General features: G+C 42.2%; 1 protein-coding gene across 3 annotated transcripts in view; it reads left to right on the top strand.

Annotated features, from left to right (window-relative positions):
• The window catches only part of rarga (retinoic acid receptor gamma a), a 68,927-nt gene extending 55,439 nt beyond the window's left edge, over nt 1-13,488 (top strand). For all 3 annotated transcript variants that reach the window (XM_016673670.1, XM_007556559.2, XM_007556560.2), the window contains 7 exons: nt 4,162-4,310; nt 4,511-4,652; nt 6,775-6,938; nt 7,170-7,346; nt 7,665-7,869; nt 8,345-8,503; nt 9,305-13,488. In XM_016673670.1, coding sequence (XP_016529156.1) covers nt 4,162-4,310; nt 4,511-4,652; nt 6,775-6,938; nt 7,170-7,346; nt 7,665-7,869; nt 8,345-8,503; nt 9,305-9,669 — 1,361 coding nt within the window. In that variant the 3' untranslated portion in view covers nt 9,670-13,488. The remainder of the gene's footprint in view (nt 1-4,161; nt 4,311-4,510; nt 4,653-6,774; nt 6,939-7,169; nt 7,347-7,664; nt 7,870-8,344; nt 8,504-9,304) is intronic.
• The last annotated feature ends 174 nt before the right edge of the window (nt 13,489-13,662 follow it).

The following is a 13,662-nucleotide window of genomic DNA, read 5'->3' as shown; positions in this document are numbered from 1 at the left end:
TTTAGCAGTTCATTTGGACTTTAATGAATGAAGAGATCAAGAGAGTTAACTACTGCCAGTAAGACATGAACAGTTTGTAGCCTTTTAGCTGATCCTCATAGCAAAAATCAACTTGACACCTACAAACAGTAGTGCGTGACTGAATGATTGAATGGAAAGCCCACTGAAAGCTTCAGCCTTAGCTCTAATAATAAACACTTTTAAATGACTCTAAATGGATCTGCCAGTATTATATGTTCTAAGAATAAGCCTTTGCATTCTCTGTCACATGCCGAGACAAGACTTGTGGAACAGAAAAAATAAAAAATAAAATAAAATAAAACAATCTGCAAGGCTATTGTGAAAGAAAACTTGTTACACTGCCAGAATGTCATATGCTGCTTCGCTAAGAAAAAAAAAAAAAAAAAAGAGTTGTGTTGCAACACAAAACAGGAGCTGCACAGTCATGCCTTTGCTCACCATACATTACAGACACTCCCCTTTTTGTTTTTTCCAACTGAGGGAACAGCAGGCAGCTTTCGTGCTCGAGAACGTTTTCAAGTTTTCATACATGACCTCTTCCTGTTCTTTCCTCGCCTTTGGAATCTCTTTTATCCTGAATGCGGGCTGACTGGCACAGTTGACTTGACCTAGAATTTTATGTAATTGACCTAGATGAAGTCACCTTCAGCTAAACAGTCATTTCTGTCATGTGCAGTCACATTTTACATCTAATGAGGTTGTGGAGAGTGATGTACTCCACATCCCACTCAGGCTGAAACATTTAATGTTCGTGGGACAGATGGTTCAGTGTGTGTTTGTGCGTGTGCGTGTGTTTGTGCGTGTGTGTGTGTGTGTGTTTCTTCGGTAGGGGGACTAGAGGATTAGGTCTGATCAGTGTACCTGGGTCACTCGTGCACAGTGAGCATTGCATACTTATGATACTTACCCTAACAGGAAGTGAACAGTGGCTGCAGATAACCAACCCATCGCTTCTTCTTACCTCTTATCCTCTTCATGTCCCCTGACAACAGCAGCCACCCACCTATCCCACTTCTCTCATCTCATCTGTCCATCGTCGGCTCTCCAGCTTTGGCCAACAGATTGTCATGCAAATAGTACCCCGGGCCTCTGCGCGCTGATAAGGAGGGCCTCTCGTTTTACGGGGCTTTGTTTTCTAAACAGTGATGAGCTGGGCCGAAGAGACTGAGGAAAAGCGGCTCCAAGTAGTGGCCTGAATGGGCCCTCTCAACTATGGCGCCCTGGGGTAGAATGGGCTGAATGAGGCTCATTCTGGGAGGTGGGCCACGGAGTCATGTTCTCAAGCAGGAACCAGGTTCAAAGTGTTGACAGAAACTGATATATTTCCTCCATCGCTCCTGCCTTGAGTTTTCCCTGGGATTGACTTTCTCCGTCCCAGGCTCTTTTACCATTTAGACAGACTCAGTCAATGTTCATTTCTTCACGCCACATATGGTTTGGCCTTTTTTTTTTTCTTTTTTTTTTCTTTTTCTAACGGGGTTGTCAGCGCTAGGTCTGGAGCCTCATTTGCTGATGTTATTATTGCATAAACAGCAGTTCATGGCACGTTCATAGGGTTTCTGCTCTCCCGCTGACCCCGCCGCTTTGTTATATTCTGGCCAGGGACATATGAGAACTGCTGTAGAAACATTCAGTGGGCGTAAACTTCAGGTTGCAGATTGATTTGCACATTTGGCTCCGGGATTGCCCTAAAAGCTAATAGAAAACATATTTGCCTCCAGCAAGGTAGGACTTTCAAAGCTGGAATTTGAATGGATTCTTTAGAGTCAAATAAAAATGCACATGAAAACCAGATGTTTTAGCATTGGGCAATAAACTAAGAATGTCTGTATATTTCTGTTATTCTCATTAATGAGGCTGTACAGCAGAAGTCACAGCAGCGGATGCAAAAGTGGTAATGATGGTCAACTTGGTCTTGAACGAGACCTGCCCTCCCTCACCGAGCCTCGTCCCTCCCCCCACCCCTCACCTCTTCTTCCTTCTTCTTCTTCTTTTTTTTTTTTTAAATCAAATTCTTTGTTTTATACTTCTTTTTTTCCGCCCTTCCTTTTGAAGTCTCCCTTCTCTTGTAAAAAGCCAAGCTGGTGGTTTGTGCCTCAGCTTTGAGGAGGAGACAAAGAAGGAAGGGAATTGTAGGTTAAGTTTAGGCAAGCCCTCTGTGCTTTCCATTGAAGGTGACGGTGAGGGGAGGCGGGGGCAGTAAAAGTTAGAATTTTAGAGCCTCTCTGTTTTTCATTTTATGATTGGCTTTTTTTTACGGGCTGGGAGACACAGCTGGTGGTGTGAATAGCTGCCCAAGGTGACCGAGTCCCAATAAAGTGCTTGCCAGCCGGGCTGGGGCCTCCAGTCCAGCCATGGGACCGCCTTTATAGGCCGCCTTACGAGCTTAGGCCTCTGTTAAAACCTGGCAGGGCTGCACTGAGGAATTTAGGGCCAGGAAACAAGAGAAAAATAGGGTTTATGTGTCAGGGGTTAGTGCGATTCAGAGTTGGGGGTAGAAGCTCGAAGGTGACCAAGGGTGAAAGTGTTTTTTTGACCGTGTGTGTGTGTGTGTGTGTGTGTGTGTGTGTGTGTGTGTGTGCGTGTGTGTGTGGTGGGTTTGAGCTGATGCAGACCAACATGTGTGACAAAGATCTGATCCTGTGTGCAGCGGCTTGTGTTTCACAGGGGCAACTATGGAACATATACACCACACACACATTCAAAATATATATATATATATATATATAAAAACAGCCTATGCGAGGTTTGCTTTGAAATGTAATGAAGTGTAATGCACCGTAGCACGTAGCATGTTTGTGAACTGAGCAGAAACTGTCAGAAGTTCCAAGTGAAGCCATACACCATGTTGTGTAAGCCTGCGATGTTGTCACGTGCTCGTTTTGTTCCTCCTAGGCGTCCACATGAATTGTTGTTGGCGTGTGGAATGAAGAGAAGCAGGCTTTGACTTTTGGCTTCAGTGGCAAATTCAGAAACCTACCAGACGACGTGTCAATCAATACCTCGCCCGCTTACTGCTAGGAAAAGAAATAGTTTACTCTGGGCCTGTCAGGAAGTCATTATCTCTTCATTCAACTGTGTTCAGATGAAACAATGATATACCCAAATGTGCCTTGAAAGACTTAAAGCATGGAGGGGGGGTGGGGGGGGTAGGAGGTCATAAGTGGCAGAAATCTATTGCCTGCTGTCATTTGCACCTCCTGTCGATGGGCAAACTAAGTTCTAGGCGACTAAATATCTACCAGAAAACTTTCCAAAGTGAAGATATTTAAAAACAGTTTTGTGTGCATGTGGTTATGGTATTTGGAGATAAAACAAAACAATACCTTGTTTTCTATTTCTGGCTTTTAGTGCTTGAAACCACAACAGTGATGCAATTTTTTTAGGTGTAGTTTCACCTTTGGCTCGCTGTGCTGCTATGCTGTTTTTTTATTTTATTTTTTTTTTTAATGTAGCTTGAAAAAGTTATTGGCTGAAAGAAAACCGCTTTAACGGTTATGTCACTCTATTACAGCAATCCTCATAATTTTTTAATTTAGAATTTTAATGAAGCTAATGTTGATGTTTTCACCACCTGTTAGTTATTCCTAGATATTTGTAGAAAGGATTTTTCCAAATTGGGGGGATTTCTGTTCAAAAATACTTTGAGTAGTCTATCTGTGTCTAGCTGGGACCTTAGATGGTCGCTAATGATCTATGAAGCAGATGTACATTTAAAAGTTGAAGCGCCCCGAACCTGAAAACTGAGGACTGGAGTTTACGTCTTCTGTTCTAAAGACTTGAAAGTTTACTTCCACTCGTGGCCAGGGACTCGGATCTCATGAGCTATCTTTATCCCCTGCAACAAAGAGTGAAGCTAAGACAATACTTAGACTGGAGCATTGTCATGTGGTATGAATATTAAAAAAGTGTTGCGTTAAATTAAGCGGCAAGGATGGGACAGTAAATGAATTGAACTGAAGGGCAATGAGTGTCAAGTCAGCTGTCAAATCAATGTCTTAGCGTTCAGTGAGACACACCCAAACATTCACATCCGGTGTGTGAACTGACAGGCACACACACACACACACACACTCACGGGGTATTCAGAGATGAACAAATACTGACCGATTACATGTCTTTCTCTCTTTCCTCCCACAGCGGTGGAGACCCAGAGCACCAGCTCAGAGGAGATGGTACCCAGTTCTCCATCTCCTCCTCCCCCACCTCGTGTCTACAAACCCTGCTTTGTGTGCCAGGACAAGTCCTCAGGGTACCACTACGGGGTCAGTTCCTGCGAGGGCTGCAAGGTGAGAAGGACCTGCAGGAGTCTACTTAGTCTCCCTTCAACTCATCTCATGCACCTTTATAGCTACTATTTTTATCCCGAGTTAGAGAGGAAGAGCACCAAGTTAAATGTCATATCCTTTCTTTGATAACTATGGCCCTCATTTTCTTTTTTTTCTTCTTGCCCTCGCACTCTTTTGTCTCTTGCTTCCTGATGCTTCAGGGTTTCTTCCGTCGCAGTATCCAAAAGAACATGGTGTACACCTGTCACCGAGACAAGAACTGCCAGATTAACAAGGTCACACGCAACCGCTGCCAGTACTGCAGGCTGCAGAAGTGCTTTGAGGTCGGCATGTCCAAGGAAGGTGGGTTTCATTCAGCTTAGGAGACGAAAAGAGCCGGTTGTAAAAACCTGGTCTGAGCTGATCCTCAAGCCAACAAAGGGTCTCCGAGGGTGTGCAAACGGATAGTTCAGGATTTTTGAACAAAGCAGACTTTATTGTGTTAAAACAATTGAAATCTAGCTTATGTTAACAGATTTTGTAAACCTTCACACCATTGTCATGTTTGCAATGGGTGGTTTGCTACAGAGAAACTGAAGTTTATTTCCACAAGACACTGAGCTTTGGAGGCATCGCACCACCAGTGTCGGGCCTGCGTGAAACACATACTGAGAATAGTGTAAAAGCTGTATAAAATACTAAAGCATAACAGCTATTTAACTGAATGCTATTTTATTGACTTTTTTTTATTTTTTTTACAGATTCCTTATTTTTCAGATACTTACTTTGACCAAATATGATTTCCTTGCACTATTCTCAGTGTTTCACACAGGAAGAACACTGGTGGCACAACACCTTCTGCCTCCATTTCCTGTGTAAATAATCATCAGCGTCTATGTAAATAACCACCCAAAGCAAACACTGCAACCGTTTACAAATTCATATAAGAGGATTTGCATAAGCCGCTGTGATATTTTTGAGATCGGAGCTACTTTAACACGTTACAAATCCACTTTGGTCTTATCCCACCTCACATCCAGTGTTAGCTTTAGCTCCCCAGGCTACCTAATCTGGATTTATAGAAAAGAGGGAAAGTTATTCACTGCTTGTAACTTTATATTAGAACCTCTCTTCAAAAATCCTCAGCCACACTTTCAAAGTCTCCTGCAAGCACATTTGATATATATTTTTTTGCAAGATATACACAGTTTGAGATAATAAAAAAAAAAGTCTTCATGGTTTGATAAATACTTTTTCTTAATTTGTGCTGCTTGTGTCTAAGCACTGGATGTAATTTTTCATTGGCTGGTACCAATGAGTTGGTCTTAAAAATGACTGTTTTGACATCTATTTCCTATAGTGTAAGAGATGAGCATCATCTCAACACACTGTTTTTTAATATTTTTTTTTATTTTCAGTGCTTTTTAATGGTATCCAGTGTCACCTTATCAGTCACCCGTGAAACTAGTTGTATTTGATATGCAATCCAGTGATGCAAATTTACTCACGCTGTGGTAGCTGGTGGCTGGTGGCTTTAATTAGAAGTGGCCCCCAGAGAACTGATTCTGCTTCGGGCTCCATACAAGCTTGGACCGACTCTTTATAATACACTTGATACTCACTGCCAACATGGAGTAATGTGTGCTTGGCCGAAGTTGTTAGCACATCAATTCACATTAGGTTGCTTTAATGTTCAGGCAAGGACTTTGGGGAAACTGTGCAGCAGAGAACACAAAAGCAGATGATGAGTTCTTCAAAGGGTTGTGATCACGGTGAGGCTGGTACTGCACCAGTCATATGACTAATCGCTTCGCAAAACGAATCTGACGTCCTGTTTCACCGCAAAAACCTCACCCCTCTGGCTGACAGCAAACACTGACTTCATTCATGAAGGAGAGCGCAGGAGAAAATATGATTTAAAACTCTTGACAAATAGAGAGCCGGCAGGATTCATGCCGCTTGCAGAGTCACAGTCGCCACTTTTGTGCCCTCTTTTTGTTTTACACTGTCGACGGTTGCGAGTGCCAGTTCCTTGCCCTTTCGCAGAGTCCGGGGGGGAGGGGGGGAGGGCATGTACGTGGGTGTAATGTTTGTGTGGGATGTGTGTTAAGACCGGGATCACATTGTGCTTCTGCTATTACTGGATATCCTGAGAGGAAGGAAAGTATGGGAGGCGGAGGAGGGAGAGGAGGCAGAGAGTGGACTGGCTTATGCGCGTTCGTGGACAGATTGATCGACGTGGAAGTGACTGGGTGATAGGCAGGAGATGGGTGTTGGTGTCAGTGTCTTTAAGAGCAGCTTCTGTTGCTGCTGAGTTATTTTTTCTGCTGGTGAGTGTGCAAATCATTAAAGGTCCATTATTCAGTTACTGATCTCGAGTATCACAAACATTTAGGGATTTTATTTTTATTTTTTATTTTTTGCAGATTACTATCAAATCTCGGCTAGCAGCTGCCGTTCATTTACACCTTTTGTCTCCATGTAGCGGTGCGCAACGACAGAAACAAGAAGAAGAAGGACGTGAAGGAGGAGGTGGTGCTACCAGAGAGCTATGAGCTTAGTGGAGAGCTTGAAGAACTGGTCAACAAAGTCAGCAAAGCTCACCAAGAAACATTTCCTTCACTTTGCCAGCTGGGAAAATACACCACCGTAAGTCATTCCAATATCTATAAAAACGCACGGCTTGACTAATTCAGTTCCCATTAGGTTATTTGCATTGTGTCTGAATGATTGATGCGATATGTAAATGGATTTCGTCTCGGCCCTTGTTTGATCGATGACAAATGGAAACGTGTCGCACCTTTGGCTCTTTATGCAAATCGGGTGGAATATTTCCGGATGATAAAATGCACTGAGCTGTGTTTGCCACTGTGCGTTCAGAACTCCAGCTCGGACCACCGCGTTCAGTTGGACCTGGGTCTCTGGGACAAGTTCAGTGAGCTCTCCACCAAATGCATCATCAAGATCGTGGAGTTTGCCAAGCGCCTGCCAGGCTTCACCACCCTCACTATCGCCGACCAAATCACTCTGCTGAAGTCGGCCTGCCTGGACATTCTGGTGAGGGATCGCTTTTTCTCAATATTGGCTTTGTCAACGCTCAGTTTATTGTGAAAAAAAAAAAAAAAAAAAAGGAGCGGGATGTCTCGTGCTGAGATTGTGCTGAGATTATGCTGGTATCTGGTGGGCGTAGGTGGTACTGCAGGGAAGTTTGCCCTGGTAAAACATAATCCAATATGACTACAGTGAGCATAATTTATCTCTTTTGTTAGGTGTTTTGAGCTCTAGTAAGCATGTCTGTCATAACCTTACACCCTATTTTACCACATTCCTGTGTTGTTGTTTTTTTTTTTTTCACGCTTTTATTATTCCTTGTAGATGCTGAGAATCTGCACACGCTACACCCCTGAACAGGACACTATGACCTTCTCAGACGGCCTGACTTTGAACCGAACTCAGATGCACAACGCTGGGTTCGGACCACTCACAGACCTGGTGTTTGCCTTTGCTGGCCAACTTCTACCCCTGGAGATGGATGACACTGAGACTGGTCTCCTCAGCGCCATCTGCCTCATCTGTGGAGGTACTGCAACCGTACATACACACGAGGCGATTCAGTGAGCAGTAAGGAGAAAGGATCTTTGTGAATAGGCTCTTCTGAAATTTTATTGCTTTAACAAAAGCAGAAATTTATGGATAAAATGTAGAATATATCTTTTCATTCAGCCAGTCAGTCAGTGGGTTAGATATGGCAAATGGTAAATGGTTTATAGTTGTACAGCACTTTATTAAGTTCATAGGACCCCGGAGTGCTTTTCATGCAGTCATTTACACACCCACATGCACACACACACATTCACACACACATTCACACGTGATGGTGGCAAGCTACTGGATAGTAGCCACAGCTCCCCTGGAGCACTCAATCAGTCTAAGTTTTTAAGTTTTTATTATTTTAAGTGTTTTTAGTATATTCAAAAGTGTTCACAATTTACATATAACACATATAAAAAAAATTGTTAAATATACATTCAAAATCCTTTTTTTTTTTTTTTCAGATCGCATGGATCTCGAAGAGCCAGAAAAAGTAGATAAGCTACAAGAGCCTCTGCTAGAGGCTCTTAAGATCTACGCCCGCCGCCGTCGCCCCAACAAACCCCACATGTTCCCTCGCATGTTGATGAAGATCACTGACCTCAGAGGGATCAGCACTAAAGGTTAGTATTTTCAGTCATTTGCTAAGAACGAGTTCATATTTTCTGACACAGTTCAGCTTCAGATTGGCGGCTTGAAAAGTCAGCAAAGAGGAAAGTAACCATAAAATTTAAAAGCTAAGTGATATTTGTCTCAAATGTCACTTTTTTTTTTTTTTTTTGCATTTGTTCAAATCACAGACTTGTAAACAGATCTGGTCAGATGAAGGTAGAGAAAATCAAGACTGGTTTGAGCAAATACTTCCCTCCAAAAATCACGCTTTAAATGTTATCAAACTATGAAACTATGAAAATAGTTTAAGTGCATGAATAACATGCATTTAAAGTTTTACATTTTACTAATTGTAAATTATATATTCACACTCTTTAAACTTTTTATCTTGTCATGTTCTACACACTTCGGGGAATTTCATTGGGGTTTTCAGTGCATAATGGTAGAAATGATAGATGGTTTTCAAAACGTAACGGAGAGGAAGCTTGTGAAAAGGGTGGCATGCATTTCAATAAATTGTGTTGGGGATGCTTTTGCTTAGAAGGGACAAGGAAGTTAGTCAAAGCTGATGGGAGGTTGGATGACGAGATTCTGTTAAGAACCAGAAAGACTTAAAATTGGGATAGAAAAATCCAAACCGGTCGTTCCAAGGTTTTCTTCATCATATCTGACTGAGCATGAGCCTCTGACGGATGTGGGTTGCAGTGCTAAGCTTGCACAGAAATACCCTTCAGTCTACTATTTGTCAAAGATTCCTACAGCCATGGATTATTTTCATGTGATCATTTGTCATGTGATCTCTGTGTGTCCAGGTGCAGAAAGAGCCATCACTCTTAAGATGGAGATCCCCGGCCCGATGCCTCCTCTGATCAGGGAGATGCTGGAGAACCCCGACGCGTTTGAAGACCAAACGGAGTGCAACGAGAGCGCGCCGCCCCCGCCACCTCCGCCGCCGCCGCCTCCGGCGTTGGTTGTGAAGCAGGAGGCCGAGGATGAGGACGACAGCTGGGGCACGGAAAACTGCAGCGAGCCGTCACCAGAAGAGGAGGACGAGGACGAGGACGACGACTTGGGAGACGAAGAGCGAGAACGGGGCTCGGACAGCGACGGGGAGCCCTGGGGGGTTTTGGATAACTTAGATGGGTCAAGGAAAGGCCTTGTGGGGAGGGCGCAGTAAAGAGAACATTTCATACACACATAGGCTCTTGATACAGACGCATGCAAACATACACACACACACACACACACACACACACACAGACATACAACAAAACCTCACTCGCTCTTCCTCCTGAATAAAAAAAAAAAAGAAAATGAAAATGCTGGCCTTTCCTTTCTCCCGCTGCTCTCCTTGCTGCACATCACTGTGTCCTCCTGATTGGAGCACAGCACAGCCTTAAGTGTTCAGACGCTTCCAACTCAGGCCACACGGTCCATGACTCGTGACACGGAAACCGTAGAAACATAAAGTCAAGAAGAGACGGCAACAGACTATATGAACTCCTGGCTTAGCCGTGAGAGGAGTTGACGTGACAAGGAACGCAACCTCTTTCAAAAGCTAAATATTTCCTTTCTTTCCCTCTGTTGTTCTTGATATCTAAAACCAGAGGGACAGCCAAACCAGATACCAGAACTGAGCAGTTGAATTCCGACGGATTACAACAAGCACATTATAGCAAAAGTACAGGGCAATACCAAATTGAGTATGCTAACCCTTTTATTTTTATTACTAGTTTGTGGCTGTTGCTTTTTGAACATTGGTTTCTGATTGTTTAAGTTTGAATTACTAAATAAGTTCATACACATCTATATAATGTTATATTTTGTCTTTCATGTGTTTATTCTGGTTTTTATATATGAATTCTTTTGGCAAATTTTTCTCTTTTTTTTGTTCTTTTTTTTTAAGTTTCCTGGGAAGATATTCAGAGGAAAAGAGGCATCATTACAGCTAGCTGGGTCTTCCTTCCGATCTGCAGAAGCTTATTAGCTCTATATTCTTCTTTGTTTGTTTGTTTGTTTTTGGAGCGCCTTAGCTTGCTGCAGATCTCAATGATAATCATGCAAAACTAATATTGTGTTTGCAGTGACCCAATCAGTTTCTGTTATCAGGGAATTGACTTTTTTCTCTCTCTCTCTCTCTCTTTTGCTGCCATTAAAGCCAATATGTGCAGGAAGTATCTTTGTGCCAAAGTTTGGGAAAGTCAACTGTTGAGAATGAGTTTGACTACAGGCAGGGACTCCAGCCACAATCAGGCGTTACTCACACTAAAGTGCTTTCTTCTCACGTGTACTAAGAACACATCCTCAGTCACTTAAAGAACACACACTTTCCTTAGATTTCTCCTAGTAAAAGATGTGCCTCCATGGTTTAGTGTGCTGGGACAAAGACTTACACTTGACCATTAAAGTAGCACTTTTGTCAATTATTTGGTCACATCTTATCCTTTAAGATTAAAGCCTCCATCTCTGAGCATAATATTCCCCTTTAGCGCGTTTGAACTAGGGATGCGGCTTGAAAACGTCTGATTTTCAGATCGATTCTCCCTGATCGGTTGACTGCCTGGCTGGAAACTCAAAAGTCCAATCTTTTTTCTTTTTTTTTCTTTTCCGATCTGTGAATGCACCACACGAAAGTGCTGTCAAGCTGCACTGACAACAGTTCTCTTCGGTGCGGAAGTTGTTACTTCGAGAGGAAGACTTAAAACTTGCTGGTTAGAGTTATCAGTGCGCTGTTTGTGAAAATGAAGTCAGAGGAAGCACAAAATCTGTCAGAAGTCGGTTTGACCATCCAGACGGCCGCAGCAGAGGGCTAGATTCGGTGTGTTCTCATCAGTTCTTACTTTTGCAGTATTCCTCGATTTGTGACCAGATGCTCTGCGTACAAAAAGTAGACAGCTGTGACAGGATCTCGATCTGTACCCACCTTTTGGATGTCCCATCGATGACTGGAAGTTGGAACATATTACAGCCAAATTGCTCTGATTTATTCCTTTTGAAAAGTCAGCCTCTTGTCTGTTATGGGGCAATGCTTGAAACATTGGGATCTGTATTATCCAGGAAACATACATGAAGACTGTTTTATTTTATTTTTTTTACAGTTGGTAGGCCTATTATTAATTGTACCAAGGATGCAGATTGCTAGTATAAGATGCTTAATTCTGACAGATGACAGATTTAAATGTTAACTGCTTCACAGGAAGGCTGCAAAACATATTTTCAACACTTTAATTTCACACTACAGGCCAAAAGTTTGGAAGCATGTTTCTATTGAGAATACTTTCTTAAAAAATAAAAATAAAGACTTCTAAATATTTTTTCAATTCTTTTATAGCATGATCCGACTCTGTTTTCGTTCATTTAATCAACACTGTTGATGTTGGAGCACAAAGAAAGAAAGGGTTTAGTTTTAGGGTTAAGATTCGCAAGAGTCACAACTTTTGTGCAAAGGTAAAAAAAAAACAACAACAACATAAGTGTTAACATATTGTATGTACAGTATATCATGCTCTTATTTAAGTCAGAAGAGGTTGCTTTGAAGAAGGAACCCTCAAATATGTGATAATCCTGGTAAAAATGTATTCTGATCATTGACTCGACTTTCCTGTAACTTTCAGATGCATCCTTGATGCTACACACCTGAATCACACGAATATTTCATTTCTATGCATCTGCAGAGCTAAAGCAAAGCTGATGAGCCATTTGATTGAGGTGTGTTGCAGAAGGGGAGGTGTGTAAAAGCTGAAAGGTGGTAGATCTCAAAGCCTGGACTTGGACTGCTCTACATGATGGTACTGTTTATTTTGTTGCAGAATATATATGTGCAAAAAGTTAACATTGCTTCCAAACCTTTGGCCAAGCTCTGTAGCTTGTGTTGCATATTTCTCCCCAGTCCTCTCTTGCAAATGAGATTTGGATCTTAATGGGGTTTTACCTGGTTAAAAAAAAAAAAAAGAAAAAACTGAAAAGAAAGAAAAAGTTTGTAAGCAGAAATCAGAATTGGCGAACCTCGAGAAAAGCAGGTTACGGCTTTACGAAAAACCACAAAGCTGTTATCGGGGCACCTCTAGTCAGAACTGATGAGAACATCAACATAGTTAATGCACACATCGGCTTAGGCGTAAACATCCACACCATCAGCATAATGGATTATGGCAAATGCAAGATTTTTTTTTTTTTTTTTCAGTTTTGTGAAAGATATTTTTAATCAGACTCAGGGCTTTTCAGAAAGGACCAAACACTAGATGCTCTTACGCCATGCTAGAAACAGGCAATATTTATGTGTGTATTTCTAACTATGTGTGGATTGTAAGCCCCACCCCCTACGCCACCTCCGTGTGCACACCTTGAAGGTCTAAAAAAAAAAAAAACAAGCATAGATGCCAGTCTGACTCTCATAACCACCTGAGCATCTGTGCAGCAAACTGCCTTCTGATCTCAAAGCCATTATCTCATCTTGTCTTCCAATGTATACCCTCAGCTCTTACTGAGGGAGAGGAATGTGTGTTCTCATGTATCAATACTTAATTGCCAAAATGTCACAACGGCCGTTGAGCTGGGAGAACATGGCTGATGTACAGTACAGAGGTTCCTTTTCGATCTCTGTTTAAAGCAATATGAACATTCTTCTAGTAGCATTGAGACTTGTCTTCTGAACATGGGCAGGCCTTCTCGTGTGTATGTTTCTGTGTGAATGCTTTTAAATGTCTTTTGGTCAGTGGGTGAATGTCCTCAGCATGGTGCTGCCACACACACACACACACACACACACACACACAAAAACAAACAAAAAAAAAAGCTCTTGTGTGACCTCATTCTTCCTTTCTCTGCAAGATGTTAGTGATGGTAATGCTGGCAGAACATTGAGATTATGTTGTTTTATGTGTTTTGTTTTGTCAACATGGCCAATGTGTTGCCAATCCTCTGTTTATTTCAACTCTTGTCATACAAAGAAAAGCCATATAAACAGTAAGAGGCACAATAAACTACTTTTGTGAGAGTTCTGGACTTTTTATTGCATCTTTTTTCTTTTTTTTCCCCCCCCATTTCAGGAGGAGCGCCTGCACTACCCGTGTAAACAGCGTAGAGGGATACCACTCAGTTGTTACTGGGATAAAGCAGTAGAGGGAGCTCTTGCACTGTGACTCTCAGGCTTTGGTACGCTGCATGGAGT

Source organism: Poecilia formosa, unplaced genomic scaffold (genome assembly GCF_000485575.1).
Source record: "Poecilia formosa unplaced genomic scaffold, Poecilia_formosa-5.1.2 Scaffold80, whole genome shotgun sequence".
NCBI lineage: Eukaryota > Metazoa > Chordata > Actinopteri > Cyprinodontiformes > Poeciliidae > Poecilia > Poecilia formosa.
The sequence above is the reverse complement of the archived record's forward strand: the minus strand, read 5'-3'. Positions and strand labels throughout refer to the sequence as shown.